The following is a 26,923-nucleotide window of genomic DNA, read 5'->3' as shown; positions in this document are numbered from 1 at the left end:
CAGCACTGGCTGCCAGGTGCTTGGACCGTGACCATTAGCAACAGTCCTCAGCCCAAAGCGATGGTACTGGTGCTGCACAATTGCATCCTCAGGGCAGAAAACAAATATTTCGAGAGCACGAGATAACATTTTGTTGGAGCAAAAGGGAAAATATTCTGGCTCTGTGTCCGCGTTTGCAACCTGCATGTAAACAGGAGGGAAAGGGGAGGCTCAGAGCCCTCCTGGCAGTGCCACCTGCCCCTGGGGACACCTCTGGTGGCTCCCAGGAGCGTCCCCTGATGTGCCACTTGGGCACATCCATGGCAGCGTTTTCCCCCTGTATTTCAGAGTTGGTAACGTTTGCAGACAAGCCTTTTTAATAAACTTTGTGCTAAAGTGGAACACGTAGACTCCTTGCTATTTATAGCGCTCAGCCCCCAGCTGCCTTTCTGCTTTTCCTACGGACTAACAAACTCAACAAAATAAATAAGCAAAGAAAGGACGCAAAGTTTGGTTAAACTGGACAGAAGTTCAGGGAGGAAGAGGGGAGGGTGCTGGAAAGACATCCAGACCTCCAGCCATCCACGTCCCGCTGCTGCTCCAAACCTCCCTGACTGCAAGGAGACATGATAGGTAAAACAGTTGCAAACTATATTAGCTTTTTTATGACTCTGTTGACTTTTCCAGCCCCTGTGCTGGCTGCCTGCCTCTCTGTCCTGTTCTTTGAACCCATGCAGAGTAAATATGTGTAACCACGGTTGCTCTGCAGGCAGGAGAAATGTCCCCAGGAGGAGCCATGCCTCCTGCTCCAGTGTTAAACAGACAGGGAGAGGAACCCGGGCTCTTTGGAGAGCAGCATGTGGGAGTCAGCTCGCTTTGGCTGAAAAGGGGAAAAAAAAGGAAAAAAATAAATAAAATAAAATAAAATAAAATAAAATAAAATAAAATAAAATAAAATAAAATAAAATAAAATAAAAACAGCAGAAACTGTAGAGGAACATCTCCCTTTGAATTCAATTCTTGACTCAAGGCTTGGAGGCAAACACATGGGTAGGGCAGGTCCAGAAGCAGGAGGATGTGGGCATGGGGCCATAGGGACATGAGAGCCATCCCCTGCCTCTGAGATGGGCTGGAGGCCCGCGGGACTCCCCCAGGCACTCACAGATTGCCAGAAGGTCAGGAAGATGCTGCACAAGGCCTTGGAGAGCGTTGCCTTTAAGCAGAGACTTTGTTTTCTTTGATTTAAGTCTGCTTGACCTGCGTATTTCTCCTCTTTTAATTCCCTCTCTCGTGGCGGAAACATTTATTATGCTAATTGAAATGTTTAACCTCCCTGGACCGTCAGCTGCAATGGCTCGTCATAAGCAGCATTAATGTTTGCTGGGACCGGTACCCTGGGGATGGAGAGCGTGTTTGACACTTTCTTCTGTCAAGTTCCCAAGCTCTCCTCTCTTCCCAGCTCCTCTCCACCCCCCTTTGCCCCCTTCCCAAGTGGCACTGAGCTAAACCGAAGTATTAACCGGGCTTATCTGATGCACGGGAGTGAGAGTGCGAGAGGGAGCTGGCGAGCAGCCAGCAGCTAATAGCAGCATAAAAGCAATTTGATGAAAAAAAATTAACATGCTAATTGTCAGGCTGGAGAGGGTGCTGGGGCCCAAGTGAAGGGAAAAAAAAAAAAAAAAAGGAAGAAAAAAGGCATCTTCTATTTATGCTAGAGAGAGCAATTTTAACAATAGAGGTCTGAGGAAGAAAGAGATTTTGAAGCAATTTTCTTTCTGTCCCATCCCCTGTTACCCTCCCCCGGCTCAGAACCTCTCAGCAGAGCCCCGGGCTCTCGCAGGGCTTTATCGGCGGATCTCTTCCCTTAGCATCATGTCACTGCCAGACACGGCGGACTTCAGAGCCCGCCGGCACCACCGTGCAATTCCTCCCTTCCCCCGGTAGCAAGTGACGCCGCAGTGGAGCCTCTGTCGGGAGGAAAAGTCCCGTTTGACACAATTCTGCACAGTCCCACTTCGCAGTGCCGTGAGGCAAGGGCAGAGAAGAGGTTTCCAAACTGCCACCCCCTCCAATTTCTGGGGAGGCTTTTTGCTCTTTCTTTTTTAAACAAAGGGACCTTGGTCTTGGATTTTTTTTTATTTATTTTTATTTTTTGTCTCTCAAAGAAGCCAAAAGGAATGCCTAGAAGGCTAAAGCAGCAAGCTCATCTGAACGTTGGCTACCCGGTGCGCCGCTAACTGGGATTAAGAAAGTCCACCAATGCTTCCCAGCACTGGGATTTCAGCAGCGAGGAGGATCCCGGGGGAGCAACCGGCGACGGCGAGCCCAGCAGGATGCCAAAGCGGCAGCTGCCTCTCTCTGCAGATCCCGTTTAACCCCGGATTCGCGTGCATCCCACTTCAGAAAAGCACCTGGAAGCCCGCTGTGCCTGCCCCTTGACGGAGAGCGAGCGGCGCCTGCCGAAGCCCCGCTGCCCCCCGAGCGCTCCCATGCACGCCCCGTGGCCCCGGAGCCCCCACGCCGCAGGACCGAGGTACCCGCACCGGTTTTCCTTCCTAGCCGGGGATGAATGCTGTAACTAGGAGCCACGGAAATTTAAAAGAAACTCCCTAAGCCGTGCGAGGGAATTAATTTGCTTTTACTCGTAGACAAAATGTGGCTCGCTCTCAGCCTTTTACGAGCAGCAGTGTTATTCCCTTCCTATGCCAAAGAGTGACCGTGTGTGCTCTCCTTCTTTACTTCTACCGTGGAGGAAATTTAAGCAAGAACATGTATAGTGAATTGCTAAATTCAACCAGTGCCACCGAAGCTCACCTCATCATTCAGACCAACACGCCCTACCTAAGCAGCACCCAGAGACCCGTGAGCTCCTCGGCGCTGTACATGTCGACAGCCAGGGTGTTAAAAGAAGGGGAAATAAATAAGCCCGACCTGGTGACTTACATCATTCTGTTTTTCTTTCTGCTCTTGACTGTGACGCTCATTGTGCTCTTCATAAACTGCCAGCTGAAAAATTCTTTTTTTGCTACTCTTCCTTACGACAGATCCCTCCGAGAAGCAAGGAGCCCGTGGAGGACACAAGCTGTCTGACACGAGAGAGAAACAATGTCTTACCACAGTAGCGGGAACCAGAAACCCTGTGCAATAAGACTTTTTTTTTTTTTTTTCCATATGTCAGTGAGTGGATTCAACCCTCTTTAAAATAATAGGCTGCATCGTAGGAAAAGATTGCTGAAAAAATATGCCATATGCAAATCAGAATAGCTGTAAATAAAAAGCTCTACTATGAACTAAAGAGGTGACGCTTTAGCAAATTTATACGGTTTCATGCAAAAAAAAAAAAAAATGCCCCTTGTTTCCAGTTTAAGCTCTATATGTATGCAAATGTCATCATCACCCCATTCAGTGCCCATACAAGGATATTTGCATTAACAACAATCCCTGATTTGTGCATCTGGTGGAGCTTGTTACCCATGTTTATGAAGCCATAGCATTGAATGTAAAACACGGTGTATTCACCTAACGGCTCCACACCGAGCAGGAGAGTTTACTTTCCAGACCTGTTTCTCTCAACTGCTGCTGAAAATGCTCGGTAATGTAACGGGAGTCACGCCTGGCAGCGGGAGAAAACTAAAAAGGTTTATTTAGGTTTTTGGTCGTGATTCTGCTAAGGGTAGTTTTTTTGATGTTTTACTGCATCTTCAAGGAGGTTTTAAGTTACTACCAGTTATGTGAACCACTAAATAAATATCTAGGTAACTTGTTTTCAACTTTCTTAAGCTACAAAGGAAATTATTCACCACGGCACGAAACCAAAAAAAAAAATCAGGATGGAGAGAAGGAAGGAGAGAAAATAAACATCATTAATCGTATGTAAACTAATGAAAGGAGAGAACAGAGTGCTCTGAGTTCAGTATAAAAAGCAGTATGAAACTTCTGAAACCACAAAGCAGTTTTATAGGAGCAGTTGCTTTCATGCACGGCATCTCCACTCCTTGCTCTTTCTAAAAGTCTAGAACAATTAGAATCATGCTTTATCTGTAGGGCAACAGCATGACTGATTCAACATTCGTTACTGGTAACACACTGTTTTAGATTAATTAGCAATCTGGTTTTGTACTAAAAGCTATAGTTCTGCTTCACCCTGTTAGCAGACATGCTATTTTATAGATAACATTTTTTAATAAACTTGCACTTACAGTGCCATAATTCTAGATCATGCAGCACAAATCCCAGAACAGTATTCATGTTTCCCACAGTGGGCAAAGGGCTTTTAAATAATAAAAATAAATAAATAAAACCACAGTGTCTCAACAAACGGCTGAACTGGGGATAGCCAGAAACTCTCTTAAAAGAATTTTTTACTCCAATTTTTTCTAGTGAATCACCTATCAAAATAAAGGAGTTCAAGTGGTGTTAGAAGCTGTGCCCCTAAATGCATTGTTAACATGCAGAATACAGCAGAAGTGCTGTGTGTATATATGTACATAATGTATGTAATCCAAACAAGAAGATTGTACAGTGCAATTATACATACATGCAGGCTTCACACAAATACAAAACGTGGATACCTGGGAGTCTGTCTGTAAACTCTTTTACATGGAAAGAAATTGCACAGTTGGTATACTTCCATGTCATTGTCTTGGTTACCATGTTTTATTATGCTCAAAAAAGTTAGTCTACTAGACAGCAGGCTTAAATATTTTATTCCTTGACAGGTGGCTGATTTTTATCTCATCTGAACCAAACTTAACTGGTGTAATTCCAAATAATTACTCTAATGTTGAAAGAGAGAATAAATTTGAGTGTGTTTATCTCAGCCCATTTTGAATAAATTGAGTTTTTATCAAATCAGGCATTTCTTTTACTTTTAAGTAATGACAGCTTGTTTTCAGCCACCAGCCATAATGAGCTTGGTCTAAGAATTTCTGCTGGCAAAAGCCTCAGAACCTGATGAAGCACGTGTTACATTGCACCACAGTGCACATTTCCTTTTACTAAAATGCTCTACAATAACCCCAGAATAATCCCATCCACACCCCCCCAGCCTGAGATTTGGAATAGTACCCCCAGAAGAAGCTGCCATGCTCAGGGTGCTGATGTCCTGGGCAAGCTTTTAGGCACACAGCCTGCGGTGCTTTCCTCGATACCCAGAGCCACTGCAGAAGAAAGCTCTACCAATGCCATTTTAACCTATGCATGAAATACGCGTTAAGAAAACATTAGATATTTTCTCTTTTACCAGGCCCCAATTTCAAGCTGACCATAAAATCCACTTCCCGACCACTGGCATGCCAGGAGAGGCACCAAGAAGCGTTTGTTCCCTTATTGTAACCACGTTATCGGGTGCATGACACCCACAGGGTCCCTAATGTACCCTTCGTCCCTTCCCCTTGCCTGCTGCCTGTCCCATGCTTGCCCTGACCCAAACACAGCATTCACCGGGCCTTTACAGTGAGACCCCTTCCCCATGTACCTCTCAACGAAGCCTCTCCGTGCTCAGAGCCTTGTAGGGCCCCCCCCTGCGACGGCTCCGCTGCGAGGCGGACTGGAAGGCGACGAGCTCCCACAAGAAGGACAAGTGACACGCCACAAGTCCAGGGCACGCTGCTTTGGGAAGCGATGCGGCCCCATGCCAGAGAGGCTCTTCGTTCTGTGTTTTGCTTCTGAGGGACGAGTGGCTCCCATAAGGCTTGGAGAGCATCCGTACCCTTCAATACCCAGCCACGCGCTCTGCTGCACTAGGACCCATGCTGATGGACATTGCACCACTTCTTCCTCCGACCAGGGAATCGCTTCCATCCAGCAGAAGTGACACCTTTTGCATCTGATGCCACTCTTCCTATAGGTTATTATTCTCATTCGTTTTCAGTCTGCTGGCTTTAACCCTTCAGACCACGGATGGCTTGGAACCCAGTTGCCCAAGCTGGTGGCACGGATGCTCTCCGAGATGTGCTCCCCACCAGGGCTGAGCAGACACCGCCAGAACGATGCTCCGCTGCTGAGCACCCACTGCTCTGCCTGAACGCCAGCTGGGGCAGGCCAGCAGGACCCATCCTTCTTGTTTTTCCTAGGTGCAAAGGGGTTGGGGTGGGCGTTCACCTCCTGCTCTTCCCTTTCCCCCAAGCACTAACCAGAGGTTGAGCATTTTCTACACCGTGCCCAACGGCCATCAGGGCTGACACCTGGAAAGGACTCATCAGTAGGACACACAAGGCTGTCATAAAAGCAAAGTATGCAGCAGGGCAACAGGCAAAGAATAAAATTCGTAAGCTAAATATTTAGTTTCCATTCAGGACGCCTCAGGTTGGTGCTGGACGCAGCGCTGTCTGCACGGCCGCACCATCCACGTGGTGTCAAACCACAGAGCCCCAGCAGTTTGTAACGGCACTTGCTCTAATGAGCCTGCTTCTAGTAACATCTTAAAAAGAATTGAAGAGCCCTTATGCCAGGACACCACTTGAGAACAGGAATCACCACGACGAGGGCTCCTCCACAGCTCAGCTCTCAGCAAGAGGAGGAAGGAGGGAGGCTGGCAGTGGCACGAAGCTGTCAGCAAACGCTGAGAGCAGCGAGCGGTCAGCCACTCTGGAGTTACACCCTGCAGAGGGGTTTTCTGGCCTTCTGAGCTCACAAAGATGAATGTCAAGGAACAGCTGGGTAGGGCGTGATCCCGACTGCCCAGGGACGAGCGGTCCCGCTGGCCTGGCCACGTACGTGGCAGCGTGAGGCCTGACCCGACACCAGCGGATGGGTTCAGTGACGTTTGGTTCTGCTCTGTTCTGCGCTGCTCTGACCACGGCCTGTGTTCTCCTAACCCTTCTGAAAACCAGGAGCTTTTTCCACCTGGTGTTTGGATCATTTAAAACTTCAGCAACGAGATCAGATCGAGAAGAGGAAAGGAAGGCCCGTGGGGCTGTGCTCGCCGCGCACGTGGCTGCAGCAGTTTGCTCTCTTCCTAGCCTGAGCTCACCAGGCCCCGAGCAAATACACAAACCAGAGGCTGAAGCAAAAAAGTTCTGTTTAAATCCGTTAATCCATATAGAACGTCTCCTGGGCAGCAAGTTACACAGCCATGTTTTTGCAAGTTCTTTTTCTCCCCTTTCTCATTTTCACCCTCCTGACAACATCACATCCCCCCTCTGGGGCCAAGCCTTTGCCCAGGGACCGAGCGGCATACCCCAGTGAATAACCTCCGTGGACACCACGTGTTCATTCCTGATTTCCAGGACCTTCCACTGGAGACTCTTGCAGAAAATTAGAGATTTCTTTCTCCAGACTTCTTTCAGAGCAAGACTGTTCAGAGACCTGAAATCTCTCCGGTCTCAGGACACAGGGCTCTAGCGGGCTCTCACAGAGAAGTTTCTATTTTGTCTTGCACTGTCTCTAAGATTTCTCCGCTCCAGCTGAAGTCTAACTCGCCCACACTGCTCTGAGCTTTCTCAAGAGGCTGATGAGTTTGCTGAGAGTCAGCTCGAGATTTAAGACACTTCAGAAAATGCGATTTCACAGGAATGACTGGATTACACAGCACTTCGTATTTAGTCCTGGAAATAACAGTGCTGTTTGCAATAGATGAACAACTTCAAAAAAAGAATGGAAAAAGCTTGTTTGTACAGAAGAAAGCACACCTGTCCTTAGAACAAAAGAGCTGTCAATTTTAAAAGTTTTTCTTTTTTACTGTTTTATGAAAAAAAAGAGTAGACAGCAGGTACCTGCCCTGCTTTTTTTTTTTTTTTTTTTTAACAGAACTGATCAAGCAGGGACCAGCTACTCTGCACCTACAGCTGCTCTGCCTTATCAGCAGTTTCCCTGTCACATACATTTAACGGAAACATCGGGGCTAGCAAACAAAATATGTCGGATATAGGAGAAGTAAACATTGCACTTCTCATATGATTTATTTTTTTAATAGATCTGTCTTCACTTCTTGTGGTATAAGGAATACTTCTAGGGTCCTCGAGCAGATGTTGGTGCAGAACTGCCTGCTGTAGGAGTGCCCAGCCACCAGCTCTAGACCCGGTGTAACCATCTCACCCAGAAAACAGGACGCAGGACAGCTGCGATGCCGATTTCTTGCCTTCTTTAGAAGAGCAGCTGATTATCAACACAGCACAAATTTAAGGTAGCAGGGAAAAAAAAAGAAAAGTTTGGTGCCTGCCATACTCTGCTGGGCTCTGGATTTCTTGCCTTCAGCTTATTAAATTAACTTTTAATTTTTATTTTATTTATTTTTTTTTGGTCAAGTTCAATGTTACATGCTGGCTATGGCTGCTATTTTCCTTTTAACCAGACCCCAGATACCCTACAGCAGCATTTACCAGCCAGCAACGCCGCAGCCTCAGACACACCTTGGGAAGCAGAGGACTTGAGGACTAAGAGGACTGCAAGCCAGACCTGCCCTTGTGCTCGCACCCAACTAGAGCCTAAAAAATGTTGTTTACAGAAGTATTCATACAGCACACTTGACCACGTGGCCCTATAAGGCAGTTAACAAGAACAATATATTCAAAAAGAATTCGACGCAAACTGCCTGGAAATTGTAAAATGCTGCAGCACCCATCACATGGGCATTTTATGCATTTGCACTTGGGCCAAGTTTTCTTTCATTAAGGCTTGCTCCCTATTTTCAAATGCAAAAGCACCAAGAGAAGACAATCAGCTGAGGCTTCTTTCTTACCAGTGATATTCAGGTCCAGTCCGGCACATCCTCAGTGCACGATGGGCTGTTTTCCCCAGCACATCAGAAAACCTGGGAAAGCAGTAGCTGCAAAAAAAAATTTCTGCAGAGAATTAAGGTTTCCTACACACTCCCCATGCACAGGTAGGTGGCCATGGCTCCAGTTCCCTTCATTTGGGTAGGGGAAAGCACACATAAAAGGAGGAAAAGAGCATTTTTATTTATTTATGGCTAAAGGACACTTGTTCTTTTTTATAACTTTCCAACTCCTACAAGTCACACCTGATCCGAACAGCTGGGAGCAGCAGCGAGACGTTAGGGCTCAGAGTGTATTTTGGTGGATTTAGCGATAGTTTCACACTGTGGGGATAAATAATTTCCCAAATTTTAGTTTCTGTTTTGAAATCTGCTCTTCCTGCCGCACAATGAGAGGCCTGGAGACGGATACAAGTCCAATGACATGGGTCTTGTACCTCCAACTCTATACCACGTGCACGTAGGCTGCATTTTTCAGTCCAGGTAAGCGATGTGCCAGCATACAGTTTCCTTCTGCGTTGCTATTACATTTGCCAGCGGCTGGAGTGCGAACCCAGAGTACAGAGCTACAGCCAACCATCTTCACTGTGCCTGTATAAAAATGCACACAATATTTCTTTACTTAGAAGTTTCTACACAGATACCCAAAACTTCAGGGGAATGATTACTTGTGTTGAATGTTATTAACCCAAATTGCTAATGCTGGCTGCCTACCAAACACGAGTCAGCACAAACTAACTCTCTCGCCAATACTCATCAAGCAGAAAGATGATGCAGTATCTAAAAACGTACATTTAACCGAGGGGCTGGTAATTTACAGGTACTTTGGGATTGCTACAAATGCCTCAGTGCACACAGAATATAGCAGGCTCTGCATCCCAAATCAGAAGATAAGCTGTTTAAGAATTTAGGATTAAAGCCAGTGCCATCAGTGAGCATGGTCCAATGATTTTTTTTATTATTGTTTTTTAACGCTGGCAGTATTTGGAAAGCACACCAGGTATACACAGCGGAGCTTTCTAGTAACAGCAGGTGGAACAGATTCTGCTCTGACTCGTCTCACCCCTTGTCACACCATCAGCTGTCACAACACACAACCAAATACACCTCCTTTCCCCTCCAGCCCTCAGCTCACTTGTGTTCAGTGCAAAATTCAGTGATACAGGCATGTAATTAAAGAGGTGAGCTCCCTAGACAAAATTCATCGATTTCCTGTTATTTAGCTTCTGTGTAAAACTTCCTGAATGCTGATCAAGCAGGGGGAAAGTAAATATTCTGTAAATATTTGTCAACTGAGCTCTAAATTGCATAGGCCTATCCTGAATTTGGAAGTCAAACGGAATCAGCGTTTCCACAACGCCAAGTGCTTCAGGAAAGCTGCCTGGAACATCCCCGTTCTGTACGCCAACTCCAGACCATCACCAGCATCCTGCTGCATGGATCCACGCATGGACAGGACCAATCTAACTAGAATATCTCACTTCCCAAATTTTCCTGACTTCTTTGGAACAGCTTTTCTATGTAAGTACAATTTCTTGGGATGGAGTCAGCGAAGGCAGGGATCACTGCACTAGACGAGGCAGGCAGATCTCTCTTGGCACAACACACAGGCCACCCAACATCTTATTACTCTAAACGCCAGTTACATGTTTGCCTTCCTCTGTACTCAGTGAACAGAAGCGGCCTCTGACTCACTTAACACACACCGCAGGTTGGGGTGGGGTGGGTGAGGTGGCGTTTGCCCAAAGCTTTTTCTTTTCTAAAAAATAATTTTAAAAAACCACCCAAATAAAACAATAATCCATTTCTGAGATTACTTTGGCTAGCTACTCACAAGGACGTAACCATCAACTGTTAAAATACTTCTAAATTTCCCAGAGTAATAGGATTAACATAACCTCTTAAATTCTATTAAATAATGTTTTAAAGCTATTAATAACCAAGATTTTTTTCTTACTTTATAGAAAGCTATTAACACAGATCCAAGTTTCTGGAAAACCAACCAGCCACTGCAACGTGTAATTTGAGAAGTTACTAACCTGCAAAAAAGCCTCTATCATGTGGGCAGTACTATCACAGCAAATCTTTTGTCAACTTTTCATGGCCATTATTCTCTTGGAAGAGCATCAAAATGGGATGAGAAAAAAAAAATTCCCCTTTCTCCCTTACATCTCCCAATCTCAGTGGAAGTCTCTTCTACCTGTCTGAGCGCTCCTTAGTACAGTGCAGTTGCACACTTACAGGAAAACCAAACCAAACAATTACTGAGGAGACTGAGAACTTCGTGGAGCGTGTCTGGAAGGTGGTGGTCTGCTAGCAAAACGAAGCCCCAAAACAGGAAGCACAAAGAAGACAGTACTGGTTTTGATTTGTCCTTTCTGTAGATCTTACATGGAATGGCAGATTCGCGTGGAATTGGGGTTCAGTATTTTTGCACTCATCCTACTAAAAAGGGGACTTCTTTTGACTCATGCACACGCTCAATTACTATTTCATCCTCTGTTTCCGTAGTATCTTGATAAACAAGAGAAATGTTTTCTTCTCCTCAGTCTTCAAAAGTTAGTCTAATACACAGTAAAAGAAAGTTTGCTAAAATGCTCCTAAATTTCTATTTTATTGGAACAGTAGTTGAATTTCAGGAGATATTCAAACAGCTTTCTTTTCAATGAAAAGGCCATTGGTCATCAGTCTAAAGCAATTCAGACATGATGAGCGGCTGTTTAAAAAGGTTATGGTCAACCACAACAGTAGAAACTTAAAAAAAAAAACAAACAAAAACAACCATTAACCACCCCCAAAACACACTAATCAGAACGTTACTTACAGATACACATTGCTGTACTACCGATGCAACTATTTTTATAAATATCAGCAAATCAATATAACTCCTGCAATCAGAATTTTTGGCTGGCTGTATTCTACAAGCCCCACAAAAAAAAAAGCTCTTAAATACGTGAACAAAATAATTTAGCGTGTTTCTGAGGGAACTGCAGCAAAAAGCTATAGGAAAACACTTTAAATTATAAGATCACATTTGTATTAGGAGGAACACGTACACGGTAAGGCATCAGCAGTGAGTTACAAGAACTCAATATAAGGCAACCCTTGTAAGTAAGTATTTCAACACATACTGAGATACAGATAAAGGAGATCAGAAAAATCTGTAGGTTTTTTTCGTTTGTTTATTGAAATATGAGCAGCAGTATGCAAAAAATATCTTTAAAACATAACATAGCAAAACCTAGTAATTTTAAAATTAACAAAATAAAAAGATGTTTAGAGTTAAATGAAAAACTCATTGCTAGAACTGTGTTTCCTACAATGTAAACAAAAGCATAAAGGTTATGCTTGCAACAAACACAGAAGCAGGTTTATGGAGCAGCACAATAAAGCAAATTTATGTTGTAATCTGATGGTTTGGTCTATTGATTTCAATTCAGAATGGGTTTCCTTCCTAAACAGAAACTTCACAACTACAAGAAGTTAGTCACATTTTTGTCTTTTGATGCAAAACATTTAGCGAATGTTTTGTTGGTTTCTCTAAAGACCATCACTAGCAATACTTTGGGCAACTAAAACAATACACTGGAAAAACATATTTTAAACTAAGAAAAAAGCTTGACACATTTCAGTGTTTGTCTAGACTTCCACTACAAGAGTAGCTGTCCAAGAACTGACAACTTTCACACTGTAATACTGTGGGGAAAAAAAAAAGTCATAGCTTCAGGCAAAATCCAGAAGAATTCCAATATTTTAAACAGTTCCACACTGAATCGTGATGTGTAGGCTGTTTCATCACTGTTTTGACTAATGGGCTGTTTTGTTAGGCTTGTCTCTCATTGGTCAGCCATATTAGAAGTTTCATTTTGGTTTCCTTTGGTCCTACAGATTTTATAACCCAATGTCAACTCTTCGTGTATAACTGCTTCATGCCTAACGTAATTAAATGAATGTAACACTTACACAAGGCACTGGATTGACTGCCAGCAAGACTGAAGTTCTTAGAGAAGGAATATCCAAGCTACTATCTTATCTTAGTGACTATAAAAGCAAACCCAGAAAACTTCAGCATATGCCTGTTTCAGGCTCTTTACTGGTATTGCCAAAGCTGTTAATTAATGCTGTGGTCGGTTGTAAAGTAGAAACATGACCCAAAAGGAGAAAATACACTTACAAAAGCCAAAACAGTTTTGACTGAAGAGTAACGTTCAGTCTAAGCTGGGTTATACTGGAAAGGCCCCATCTTCCACTACCACACTACTGGCTCATTCAATTTCTCCATCCCTCCATTTAGGATAAGTGACTTATACACAAGTACGCTGCAACAGAAGCAGCAACTCTGGTATCACTACACTTGAAAGATAATTAGTGTCACACAGTTCTCATCCAACCCATCCATGCACTGATACCTGAATTTTGTATCAGCAGCATAAACTAAGCAGGATTAGGACCGCCATGAACCAGTAGTGCACACAATTTGCTAACTAAGAAGCTCTCAAAAAAGTCCTACTTAAAAGGAACAGAGAAGCAGAATATAGGCAAATCTTTGTTGGTCTGCCCTTGCAGATATCCTTGCAAGGATATCCCCAGCACTGCATATATTACAGATCAAGAATATGTACACAAGCACAGAAATGCCAGAGTACTTTAGCACTTAATGACAGCATCAGAAGTGGGTTAACTAGAGAGTATTGCAGAAATTATGGTTCATTGCATGGGTAGCCAACCTAACCACAACACTAGCACTAAGCAGCAGCTCTGACTCACAAACTCCCACTTCAGCACCCATTCTTGACTCATTTAGTTGGCCACATCCAAAAGAAGTGAACAGAGATGAAGCCAGGTGAAAAACATTTTGGATAAAGCAAGATCTTGTACCTACAACTGAGATCTTTCCTTAATCCAACGTGCCATGACATTTATTATAAAAGCTAATCCAGCAAAAAAAAATCTGTAGTGTCAGATATACATATTCGGCAACTTGAGAAAAGCCAGGTCTAGGGAGTGGAAAATGCAAGTCTGATCCTGTGGCCATCTGACTTCGCATCTTATTCAATCAGCAGAACCATCTGCGGGTTGCAATCCCGAAGAATGAAAGAGAAGGCCCCAAAGATGAGTGGCAAATATTGATTTTTTTTCCCCTTCTCCTGAGGATGCACTTGTTTGCTTTTAAACACACTGGAGAAACTGCTTAAAAAAAAGAACAAAAACACCAAGTAATATAGAAATTCCTGTACAAGAGAACATTAGGGTTCTGCAGAAGTGTTACAGTTTATCTTTATTCCTTTAAGGCATTTCATAAGAAACATTTTAATGACACGTAAACAACTTTATTCCTTTAAGATGATCTGTTACTTAGGTACCATATGATGCATGATTTCCACATTTGAGCAGAAACTGACATTCAATAGAAGACAAAAAGAACTTGTGTAAGCAATCGATGTCTCAGGATCGCAGTAGTTAACTGCAGCGCATCTTTTAGTGAGCATTTGCATTTTTAAAGTTTTCAGTCTCTCCCCCAAACACTGAACTCTTTCCTGAAGAGGAGTTAGGGAAAGAGTAAAAAAGAAAATGAGGAGTTCTGCATGCAAAGGCATTTTGTACATAATTAACTTCTAATTCTCTTAGAATGTTTCTTTCAACCTCATTTTTTTTTTAATTATTTTAAAGGGGAAAACTATGCATATGTTACTTAACTGATTTCTTTTAGTGTTTAGCACAGTGTTTAAATTCAGTAATACAACAGTACAGGCAACAGGATTCCTTACATGACAGAGAAATTTCATCATCATATTAATGCAGTCCTTGAATTCCATAAAGCTGCCAATTACAGTTTTGAGTCTTCTGACTGAACACCTGCCTTTAAGGTCAGGCTCAAGACCACTTTTCACGTAGGCTACAAAGAAGTGATTACTTTTGGTCATTACCAACAGGTCTGTATTAAATTACATGATCTGGAAGTAAAAGCTTCTGCATTCAGTTACTAATTTGCTAAGCCACTCACAGTCTTCAAAGAGACTCAAACTCATACTGAAAGTGAATTAAATAGTGTAATCACTAATACTGCATAATGTCTACCGAGAGATTAAAAAGCTTAACACAGATCAATTCCAGACAGGTAAAATAAGCTAGAACACCGAAAAGAAAACAAAACTTATTCCTTCGAAAAAGTAGTAAGCACTGCCATTTACAAATTGTAGTGTTTATGTTAAAATAGAGAAAGGTACCTAAAAAGAAATAGGCCTTGGCAACCACATCCAAACGGCATGAGTGTAAATCAAAGCAAAACAAGAATTACTACTCCAGAAACGTGCAAGATGTTTATCTTGTATCAATTACTATTTAAAATGGTGGTTAAAAGCAATATTACAAAACTGAAGTGGGAAAAGGCTAAGAACTGCTACTCTGCATTAATATACAGTGTGTTTACGACAGCATTTTCCAATAGACAAGTGTTTTTACACCACTCCAATATTTGTAAAAAGTATATTTCATGTGTACACTTAAAAAAATCATTGTTCAATCTGAGGCAAATTAGCCATAATAGTCTAATTTTGCTTATGACAGATGTCAACCTTAATTTGTTAAACAACTATACTAAAAATACAGCTTGCAAGCTGGAGCTGCACATGTTCAAACAGTTTTATAAATGTTTAAAAAAAATCCCAAACTATGATATGTATTTATTTTTCTGAAGTCAGTCTTCATAATTCTTGTCCCTACAGGACAAAGAGAAAAAAAATTTCCAGTTAAGACATATGCCTGTTTAAGTTCTACTCCAAGTAGGGGAAAAGTGTTCTGAATTTTTCAATAGACTTTTTTCCCTTAGGGCTCAACTGTCACTTAAGCATCACAAGAACAAATTGAAATGTAAAACTGATCAGCTATACACAATGGAATTGGTCACAAAGGGATTTAAAAAAAAACAAAAAGTTAAACCGTAAGATCCATTCTCCATACAGCTCACAGTATCCATACTGGAAGTTTCTCTAGAGTTGGAGCAAGTTCACTAAAAATAATGCTGAAGATAGAATTTCAGCACTATGAAACAGATGAGATGGGATTAAGAGGAGAACCCATTTGTGTAAGTACTTTATCCAGCCACTGGAGGGGCCCATGAAGATGAATTTCTATCCAGCACGGGGTGCTCGTGACATCTTGTCGATGATATTCAGCTCCCCAGCCCTATAAAAACGAACAAAATGTTATCAATCAAGTTGAGAATATAATCACATTTTAAAATAACTGTACTAACAAGCGCTAGAAAGTAATCTAAGATATTTATCTGAAGGTAATTCACAATCTAACAACAAATCTTATCATCTTTAGATAAGAAAAAAACTCAGGTTTGGAAGGAGTGGTAGGGAGGCTGTGCTCAGAAGCTTTAATCAAGACCTGGAGTCATTACGTGAGCTCCAGAGGGACTCCTCGCTATAGCTGCATCTCTTCTCTGTTTCTCCCTTCTGCTCCCTGTCCTCCACGCTCTCAAACTGAACACTGTTTATCACCATTGGCAAAACAAACAATTGTAAGATTTTGAGAAACGTGTCTCATCCTGTGCTTATGCAGTATTTAACTAGCTGGAGTTCATTTGGGTCTATAGGCACCACTATGACATATACCTAAAGAGTAGGACAGCGTATAACATATATAATGATATATCTGGTTAGCTTGAAGGAAGCAGGAGCCCTACCATGTTTACTAACTCAGGCCAAATAGCAAGTGCAACAGGTACAAAAAGATCCTTGAGGCAAGATCCGCAGAATTCCTTTGGTTTTAACAAGTCAATTTATAAGTGGTACAAAGATTTCCTACTGCATTTCATTTTAACCTTGAATACATTGTATCGAGGTTTCTTTTTGGACAAAATGTGACAAAAACTGGAGAGTCAATCAATTCTGAGGAAACATAACTGTGAGAATAACAGGACGGTTTGGTTTCATGAATTTAAATTATTTTATTTCCGTATTACCAAATACGTAATTATATAACTGTATTGAAAGTGTTAAACTATTTGAAGGAGTTGCACATTTTTTTATTCACTTACGCTCCTCTCTACTCACATTCTTGTAATGCTCTTGTAGTTCATTTTGCTCAGATCTTGAGCACAAGCTCAAATCTCTTTTAATAACTTTAGAGTAACTACAATGATTAAAACCCTGTCCAGAATACTTAAGTAACTAAATACACAGCCAATATTCAACAGGCAAGCTGTGCTTAACTTTTCACGGACCAATATCCTAATTTCCTTCATTTTTCTCTCCTAATTCAGCATTTTCAACATATTTAAAATCAAAATAAAATATATATATATAAAAATAAATCAAAATAAAAAAAAATAATCAAATCAGGCTCAGAACTGCTTTGCTACATCGCTATGGTGCTACTGTAAATTACTGCTGAGTACCCAAATCCACAGTAAGTTTAAATGCCCCCCAAATAATTTCTTTACCTTCACAAAACTCATTCGAATGGTGCACATTTTGGTGAGTTCATATACTGCTTCAAATCCGTGGTTGACAGACTGAGCTAAAAGCTGAGCAAATTCCTGATTGTTAAAAATTTTCAGACTGCATCCACTAGGAATCTTGCATACAGTTGTTGGATGAAAGCCGTGGTGGTAGTTGCAGTTCCTGCTCTGTACAAATATGCTGCTATCGCTTAAACACTCAGCATAGACTTCCCCACCAACATAGTAGAGATGAACACCTTGAAAAAAAGTTAAGAGAAAAATGTTTCAATTTTTTTTTCCAAAAAATACAGTACTTAACCCCCTTGAAATCAGAGACAACTACGTAAATTTTCTGTTTAACAAGTTTTTTGAAAAAGCTGTTTTGTCCCAACCGTCTTATGCCCACAGTATAACACATTTTCAGTTCACAATACAACAGGCTTCATTATACATCAACCACTAGATGTCCTTCTCTCGTCAACTACAGAATAGAATGAAAAAACTACTTCCCATGTCAACAGCTATTTCAAGCTAGTTTCCTAGAGAACTTATGCAGATTTTAAAACTGCATTTTTAAAAAACTGTTGGCTTCCGCCCATGGGAATTCCAAAGGAAATAAAAGAGTCTTCGGTGCAGGGGTAGTGATAGACATGAATGAGAAAGTATATCCCTAGTCTGCTCAGATTTTCAGCCTATTTTTTCAAGCAAAGGGAGATGTGAGTCCCATTATCTGTACAACTTAAATAACATCAGGTATTACAGACTTTACAAACCAAGGTAGACCCTAGATTTATTACAACTGCCTGGTTTCAGCTACGCACGTAAATAATTCCCTCTCTTTATATTCTGAAGCTCCTACTAGAACACTACATCTGACTCAAAATTTAAACATAAAAGCCATTAATCCTTTCAGTGCCTGACCATGGATTCCCACTGCCACTTTTCTGCCAGATCTTCTCCCTTTCCCCCACCCGCCACTGCCATACAGTTGTGTTTTGGTTCAGTTTGGTTAAGTCTTGCTTGAAAGGCTCTGAGAATCAACTGCTGACTATCCCATCCTTTACCAGGCGAGGCTGTAGCAAGCCAACAGATGCAAGCTGATCTTTTAGACAGCAACAATGTTGTGAACAGTGCTAGATCCACTAGGGACTAAGGCAGAATGAGGTTTACACAGAGGAACCCTTGGCTTGATCAACTATAAACAGCTGGCAGAAAATCTGGGTGAGCAAGAATACATCTTCACTACACAACCCTATTTATGGCACGGAGACCACCACCACTTGCTAGCTGAATTATTTTCGGTAAAGGCCTCCTGAGGGATATAAAAAGAAGGGAGCTGTATAATGTAACAGTCTGAGAAGAACACTGATGCTTCAAAAATAATCCAATGCACAATTAGAAATCATTTATACTTGCAATATAATACGTCTACAGAACAAGTTCAGTGAATAGAATTGGGTAGTTTTTGGGAGGCAAAAAACCCAACACCTTCCAAACAAAAGCCACACATTATCTTTTATCCCAAACCAATCTGAATTTTTCTCACGATTGCTACCATAAAACAAAGTTTTAGCTTAATAACTAGTACTAGACACATAGCATTTTAAAGCTCCAGATTTACTCGCAGTCACTACTACTCTATGTGACCTTGGATCCATTTTAAATTTAACATTTCTCTGCCAATACCATCAAAAGTGGTCAAAGCAAAAAAATCTGACAATCATTTTCCCCTACTCCCATCCACCTCAAAAAAATGAGTTGTTCTCCATTTATATTATTTACCCTTTTTAGACAACAGAATTGCAGAGATAAATTTCTAAAAAATATCAATATACGTCTAGCAGTTTCCAAAACAACTGAAAAGTGTTGCCATGTTTATAGTAGTTTCTAATTAAAAGCCTCACAAGGGACAGGACAGACCTTGAAGATACACTATTAGCGATAGTGACTTGCATCTGGAAATCTGAAGCCCAACCACACCAAACAATTTTAGGTGCTAAAAAGGCCTCTGGATTGGTGCAATAGAAATCAGGTTCTCTTCTCAGGACTTCGCCAGTTAATTGCAAAAAAGGGCATGCTCAGAAAGGGAGCACTACATTTTAAGATAATCCAAGCACATTCCATCAAGGATGAACACTGCGCATCTATACATGCTATCAGCCAAACATTACGGGAAAACTAGAAGATCTTGCAAAACCTGCTGTCTCCAGGAATCCCTCCCACACACATACACACCCATGGATTCACTCAGACAAATGAGCCCTTGCAGTTTTACATTAGCACTTCAAAGTCCTGCTGCCAACTTATGCAAGATATTTGAACATACTGTAGACAGCAGTGTACTACCCTGCATGAACAACAAAAATAAAAAGTGTATCTTTGATATACTGTAAAGTGGTACGAAGAATTTGATTTACGAAGCAGATATAAAACTTCAGAAGTCCTGAAGTGTGTTTCTTGGTGCTGAAATAAAAATTTCTATGTACAGAATATCACTAACCATAACAAAAAGCCCCTATGACACTATAGTTTGGTAAGAAAGAGTTAAACTTTTGAATTAGTAATAAAGAAAAGTGGATGCCATTTCTAAACCAATAAAAATCAAACCATGCCTAAGTAACTTGTCTTCAGATACTGGAGAAGTAGATAATAAACCACAGAATACCTCAGCTTCTCTGTTCTGCAACAATGACTACTCACAAACAAGAACAGAAGTAGAAACCAAGAATTTAGCTTCCCAATCATGCATAACACGACAAAGCTTTACCTTTCCCAATATGTCGTCTAGTGTTCTCAATTGTTGAGTTGCGATTAACATTTGAGAGCAAACCTAAGCAGAACCTGTTCTTATTATTGGAGGGATCTGTAAACCCATCTACTAAGACACTTGTAGAAGATGCATGAAAAGCCTCTCCAACACGATTATTTAATTCGTAATACACGATCGAACACCAGTGTTTGGGTTCTTCATAGGCAACAGGCTGAACATCTGAAATAAAGCAAAATGGAAATTACAGTTTATTTAAATGTCAAAATATTAAATCTAACACTGTAAAGCAAGTCTTCCAGAATATCAATAATCAATAGCTTAGCCAACATTTGTGATGGGCAAGAACAGTCCTGATTAAAGTCTTAATTATTTTAACATAGTTTCATGCATTTCAGCTAGTCTGTTGATTTTAATCACTTTCCTATTTTAAGTCTGATATCAAGAAAAAAATACACAAAAAATACAAATGATTGATACCAGGTGAAACATTATTCTTCTCTCCACTTTTTTTTTTTTTAAATTATTGCTATTTTGGCGATTTTCAGAGCCTTTGTGCATATACAATTCTGACAGCAACCAAAAGTAGCAAGAAAAACCCTAATTCTGAGAAAGAAAAAGTTCAGTTCATCATAAGCCATACTACAGATCTGAGGCATTAAAAGCAAGAGAGGCAAATGAGCAAGGCAAGTTTTGCTTCTTAGTTCTTACTGTTACAACTCCAGTTTTTCTTGGACTACTTCCACTTATCAACACAGATTTATTGCATCATTTGAAGTTATGCATTCAAGTCGGTTGTGAGTACTAAGAAGCCAAACAACATTACTTTTGCCCCATACTATACAACTTACCTCTGGTAGATATATTTGGCATGATCTGAGGGATCATTGTATTGCTTGTGTCCATAGACTGAGAGTTATCCTGCCCCATCTGATCATCAGGGGGCATATATGCAGGAGGTGGAGTATCAGCTACAAACAAGAAAAAAAAAAAGACTGAATAAACCTCAACCATTTCAACTATTTATTTATTTATTCACTTTACAGTCATAAACACATTAAAATATTCTTTAACAGGAGATATTAAAACATTTGGCCCAGTTTTCAAAGCAACATGAAGACAATACAGCCAGCTGTCTTTACAGCAAACTTCAACAGCTGTATTCTTAGTTTAGAAGAGACAAGGTTAGACAAGAGAAAAACTAAGATATGTGCCTTTTTTTTTTTTAATAACTGCACTTCTGCAGCGGGGCAAAATGACTATAGCTCCCACTTTTTGTAACACTAACACTAGCTTTCACGCCCACTGCTCCACTCTGTTCAAAAAGAAACAAGGAAGAGGTAGAAATACTAATGTTATTTGCTATAGCCTAATGAAGGCCTACACCAGACAGTTACTTTTTCACTGCTTGTGTAGGCTGAGTTCACTGCACAAGTGTGCATCTCTGCATCGCTCCCTCCATTCAGCAGCAGTTAGTCTACTAACACACTATTATCCCCTATTTCTGAAATTCCCTCTGGATATCACCCTTCCTACTGATCTCAGTCAGTCCCCACTCAAGAGGGATATCGTGCTGACTGGATACTCTTTTTTGCAGCAATGGGCAGTCAGAAAGAAACAAGATAAGGCCACTGAGCTGCTGGAAAGATGAATTCTTTAATTCATTACCTTCACGGCTTTCTAAATCACACCAATAACCAGTCAGATTCAACATGGCCTCTTCCCTCTGCCCCTTTCAGTCAGGCTTCCCCCCCATTTTCACCCAAATCAGTTAAGGTTGTCCCACGGAGAATTTACTCCATTTTTTTTCCAGTTAAATACCATATTTAAGTGTTCTCATTCACAGAAAGACATTAAAAAAAACTTTTTGCTAAGCCTGTTGCATCAGCTTTCTTTTCAATGCTTGACATTCTTCTAAAGCGTGCGTCAGTTATTCTACATCGAAGCTGTGCAAAATAACACACTACTATGGTATCTGTGACAAAGAATATTTGGAAAGATAAAACAATTAACTCTAATCAGCAACAAATCCAAGATTAAAACTCCTTAACATGCAAGCAACAAAGCAATTTATTGTAAGTACCATGAATTCCTGAGTTAAGTCACAACAGGTCTTAGCGCTGCAATAAAACCTTTCAATTACTTTTATTAAGTTCACATTTATGCTTACGTGTACTTACCTGGTAGCTGAAACGGACTAGATGGTCCAGAGCTGGCTGGGGAGCTTGGGTAAGTGCTGCTGGCTGGAGAAGGTGGATAGGGACTGTTTGGCGAAATGGAAAATGGAGTGCTGTTGGGTTGCTGGAAAGAATCTGGAAATGTCGCATTATGTGGCATATGTGGTTCGTTGTGGCTTAGGTTCCTGAACTGAACTAGTAGGCTGTGCTGTGGATTGAATTCACTATGTCTAGGCACTAACACTGGAGGTAGAACTGAAAAAAACAAGCAAACAAAACCCAGAGAAACTTAGATTAAAAACTGAAATAGAAAGAAAAGGATATAAACCACGTGCTCGCCATGAAAATTTCAATACCGGTATGTGTGGAGAGAAAAGGACTCATCTGTCATGACACCACCCCATCCTCTCTCCTTTATTTTTAAATTACACTTTATCATGGACTAAAACTTTACCCTTGCAAAAAAACAGAGCAGAAGTAGTACACTTATATTTCATGCAACTGGAAGCCATTTTTTTTTCATTAAAAGCAGTTCACATGCAGTGCATAACGAAGTACTGATTCGGAAGTGCAAAACCCACTGGATCTGCACAATCAAAGCAGTACAGACAGAAATCCAGACAACATTACTACGTTCGAACTATATAGCTACATTTAGACCTTTTCACTGAAGACAAAGAATCTGTAATACAGTATACAACTATTGCTAAATTGGAGTTTGAACTTTTAAATTCAAGAGTGCTGAAGTCTGGAATTCAAGGGCTACAGTAGAGCCCTTGAGCACAACGATCAGTTGCAGCAGAGATGCAACCATTTCGTGGAACAACGGAAGGCATTTTCACCACACCTTCCAGAGCAACCTAATTCTTCTCTCCCACTCGTAACCACAGTCCTCCCTCCTCACCTTCTCCCAAGGCAATGTGTCTTAACAGCAGACTTGCAACCTGACACAAATGTGGTACCTACCTTGATCTACGCAATCATTCCTAGTTCTGTTCAGCTTTGCTGCCTACTGGTGGGAGTCAATGTGGGGAACACCAAATCCCAGAATTTTTTTAATCCCCTCGGTTCATGTCACTCACTGATGAAATATTAAACCCCTGAGAGAATGCTACCAACCTCCTTGCAAGGACTGAGGTTTATAAACAAGTGTCTCAAAGAAAACAAGGTCTTTTGATTATTGCCTTCCTACTTTTTGGTAAATGCGGACTTCACCACTAACTTTTCAGGTAGCAGGCTGGGGGAAAAGCATGATTTGCCACCAAGAAAAACAGTACAGAATGGACAACACACCTCACCATAACCCCGCAAGAAAATTACACTTTTGAACGTTACTCTTCCAAACTCCCTCTTACACCAAATCTAGTTCATTGTATAGTACTGAAGTGAAGAACACATGTGGCTCCTGGAGATTTTATCCAGCTGTCAGATAGCCATGCTCAAACATACCTGGGCTCTCCACCCTCTTATAGTGGTATGGATTGATGCAGACTTCCTTCTGTTTAGATCCAAAAGGAAATTCACAAATATCCAATGGCTTCAGCTCATGATGGCTTTGGAGATCAGGCCAACGCCAAACACGACAGTAAATTACATGGGGAAGGCCTTTTCTGTGAGAAACTTGAAGTCGTCCATCTAAAGACCGGGGGATAGTAACACACTTGCTGGGCTGTCCTGGACTGCTCAAGGCTTTCTCCAGTTCTTCCATAGCACCCTTTTTCTTTTTCAGCTTTTTTACCAAAGCATCAACAGCTTTTTCTGCCCATTTTTCTTCTTCATCTCCTTGTTTCCAGCCCAACAGACGCTTTACAGCTGGGCTAGTAAAGGAGAACAAACTGGCCATTGACGTCATTTGACACAAGTCTTCAAAAGGTTTGTTGGGTTTTGTCTGTTTTTTTTTTTTGTTGTTGGGCTTTTTTTGGATGTTTTTCCTCTTGTTTTCAAACAAATGTCAGTGTATATCAAAAGCAGTTACAGCCACTGATGAGCTGTGCTTGGACACTGACAAACGAACATAGATGCCAGTGATGAAGTCTTCGCATCAGAAATAACGATCAATTCTTCCAATTTAGCACTATTAAGAAGATGAGTAAACAGGCAATTAGTAAAGAATAAGGCAAAACAAAAAAGCAGATATTAAAAGAATTCCTATTTCAACCCTAGCCATTGCATCTGATTTTGTTGCAGAACAAAACCCCCAAACTATCAGAATCTCTGCCTAAAGCTGAATAAAGTAAAATGTGATCAAAGCCCCCAGCTGCTGCATTTCTGATTAGTGGGAAGAGGGACAGTTAGAGGACCAAAGAGGCAGCATGGTTTCTGTCAACAATATTGTCCAACCATTCCTTAAATCCATGAGCTTCTTCCTAAAAACAATTTGGGAAACATGCTTTAAAACTTGTGTTACATCCCTGTCACGGTGCTTCACGAGAAGACAGACTCGCTACCAAGAAACAAGGAAGAGGCACGGTGGAAGGAGCAGTTCCACACCCATTACTCCAAAGAAATAATCAGCTTCTCAAATGGATCTTTATTTATCAAAAGGAGAAAATACTAATGTATCTACTAGTTCTTGAGCTCTGATTAGATGTTCCATGTTTTTCAAAGAGTATTAAGACATCCCCAAGCCAATCCCTCATGAGCCGTTCAGAAAGGTGGGCAATCTTTGCAGCCACGGCTATTTTTATGTTGCACTTCCTTCTATCTTCTAAGAAGAATATTTGAAGCACTGGATATTTTTAGCTGTTGGCAAAAAATAAAGAAATCTTTTCCGTTCCCCAGAAAAGAGGAGGGGGGAAGGCATGGCAGTAAGTCCTAGAAACGCGACCTTTACTACCGTGTGCCCCAGAAAGGGGAGAAGGAGCAGAACAATGCTGCACAACTCATGCAGCGCTCATGAATGGCGGGGTTTTCTACCACTCACCAGCTCTCATGCAAATCCTTACAACACCACCCCCCCTCCCAAATTAAGGAGTAAGGATGACAAGAGGAAATGATGTGCCGTGGCAAAGAACTGATAAGAACTTGTAAAATCTCTGGTGAATACTAAATAAGCAAGTATAGACAATGAGCAGCTGGCAAAAAGCAAGAGCAGAGCTAAGAGAAAGGATGTCAATAACAAAAGATGTTTCCTTTCTTGCTACAGAGACTGCCAAACAACACTGTCTCTCAACTTTTGATAAACCACGGTGAATTAAAACACCTAACATACCTCAGGACACCAAATCTGCACTTAAGAGAAGAAGGGGGAAAGAAGAAGATTTAAGAACCTCTACGCTGGTTCCCTTAGATTCCTGTATTTAATCAAGCGGATCTTTTCTCCTCCCATCTTTGATTAATTAAACGTTATCTGATAAGGCTTTCCTACACGTTTAGACACATTTAAAAACACGCTTAAAGACACAGATGGGTACTTTCCTTTAGCAAAATTAAGGACCAAAAAAATGCCTTTCAATAACCCTAGCAACTTACTGCCTTTTGGTATTGCAACCGCAAGACAAGTGCTGAAGCCTACACCAAAGCAAGCAGTAAGCATCACCAGCCAAAGGTACAGCAAGCACCCCCCGACAAAGCATTTGTACTGCCCCACGTGTAATTGTTCTAGGCCTTCTACTGCGGAGGTACAAAGTGAGGAAAGCAGGGAACAGACCCAAGGACACTTGGCTATGATAAAAAGTTTAAAATCTTATAAATGATTTTCACAGGAAAAATAATCCACTTATTTCAGCCAGTAGCTTAACTCCACTGGTGGTACTTTGATTCTTCAGCTTTTCTTCAACACTACGAAAAAAACGGGGAAAGAAAAATGAACAAAAACAAAACGAAATTTAAAAGACAGATGCCTCTAACTGTCTCAGCAGTCCTTAGGAGAAGGTATTGCAAAAAGGAAAGAAAAAAAGCAATACCACCAACTTTCTGAAGAAATATCAGGATGTGGCAGCATCTTCAGTAGAAATTTAGTTCCCTAGAACAATTACACATGAGAACCTCTGCACCCTTCAAAGTAACAGGAAATACATAAAGGGAGAAACTTGGCCAAGAACATGGACTGAATTTATTCTTTTACTGAGGATAAAAGTTTAGAGTTCTAAAAAGTAAAAGCTGTTTATGGTGACAATTAACTTACTTCCAAGCCCTGGGTACATTCAATAGTTGGAAGATTTCAGCAGCTGCTCACACCCCTAAAAAAGGAAATGAACCCACCTACAATCTTAAGACCAGCGAGAAGACAATTAAAAACTTCTATTTCTGTTTCTCAGCTATGCTTTCAAAGAATCTTAAGCATCATCAAGGCAGAACATACACTAAAAATTCCTACAGTTAAGCTCAAAATAGATTTCGAGAAATGCTCGTCTCCTGCCACTGGTCTATTCCATGACAGCTGCCCCATCTATACTGTGCAATCAGGTTTACTGATGTATGATTCTATTCTACGATTGTGTATTTTTTTTTTCTTTTAGTATTTCAAACACAACAGTAACATGGAACAACAAGGAACAAAATTTTACTGGTTGTCTATCATTTCAACGTCATTTACCCACAACTATTCTCTTAGAATAAACAAGCAACTCAAAGCAAGGAAAGCTGAAACAGTTCTACTAAAGCAATCCATTACAATAACTGGTATTTGTAGGGCAAGTCAAGAGAATTTTGATAAATGACTGTCTCATAAACAATGATTTCAGAAAAAGTCTTTTTGAAGTAACATAATTAGCTCTCAAAACTTTACATAAGTCTGAATCCCTATCAACAACAGCAAAGCCTAGTAAAACAAGTATTCCTGAAGCATCCTAACAATTTGATCTGATTTGTTTCATCTTCAGAAAAAAGTT

General features: G+C 41.1%; 1 protein-coding gene and 2 long non-coding RNA genes across 4 annotated transcripts in view; 2 read left to right on the top strand and 1 right to left on the bottom strand.

Moving 5' to 3' along the window:
• Window positions 1-841: 841 nt before the first annotated feature.
• On the top strand, window positions 842-4,797 carry LOC310881645. The gene is made up of 2 exons (XR_014572488.1): window positions 842-2,512; window positions 3,024-4,797. It is a non-coding gene; the product is annotated as an uncharacterized lncRNA (long non-coding RNA).
• Window positions 4,798-5,463: 666 nt separating this feature from the next.
• On the top strand, window positions 5,464-12,100 carry LOC310881643. Its single transcript, XR_014572486.1, has 2 exons — window positions 5,464-8,803; window positions 10,008-12,100. It is a non-coding gene; the product is annotated as an uncharacterized lncRNA (long non-coding RNA).
• The window catches only part of SMAD5 (SMAD family member 5), a 75,407-nt gene continuing 60,343 nt past the window's right edge, over window positions 11,860-26,923 (bottom strand). For both annotated transcript variants that reach the window (XM_083799154.1, XM_083799155.1), the window contains 6 exons: window positions 23,541-24,165; window positions 22,095-22,346; window positions 20,766-20,885; window positions 19,915-20,136; window positions 17,148-17,404; window positions 11,860-15,880 (listed from right to left, as the gene is read on the bottom strand). In XM_083799154.1, the coding sequence (XP_083655280.1) occupies window positions 15,737-15,880; window positions 17,148-17,404; window positions 19,915-20,136; window positions 20,766-20,885; window positions 22,095-22,346; window positions 23,541-23,943 (1,398 nt within the window). In that variant the 5' untranslated portion in view covers window positions 23,944-24,165 and the 3' untranslated portion in view covers window positions 11,860-15,736. The remainder of the gene's footprint in view (window positions 15,881-17,147; window positions 17,405-19,914; window positions 20,137-20,765; window positions 20,886-22,094; window positions 22,347-23,540; window positions 24,166-26,923) is intronic.

Source organism: Anser anser (assembly GCF_964211835.1).
Source record: "Anser anser genome assembly, chromosome: 14".
Classification (NCBI taxonomy): Eukaryota; Metazoa; Chordata; class Aves; order Anseriformes; family Anatidae; genus Anser; species Anser anser.
Note: the sequence above shows the minus strand (reverse complement) of the source record. Positions and strands in the feature narration are given on the sequence as shown.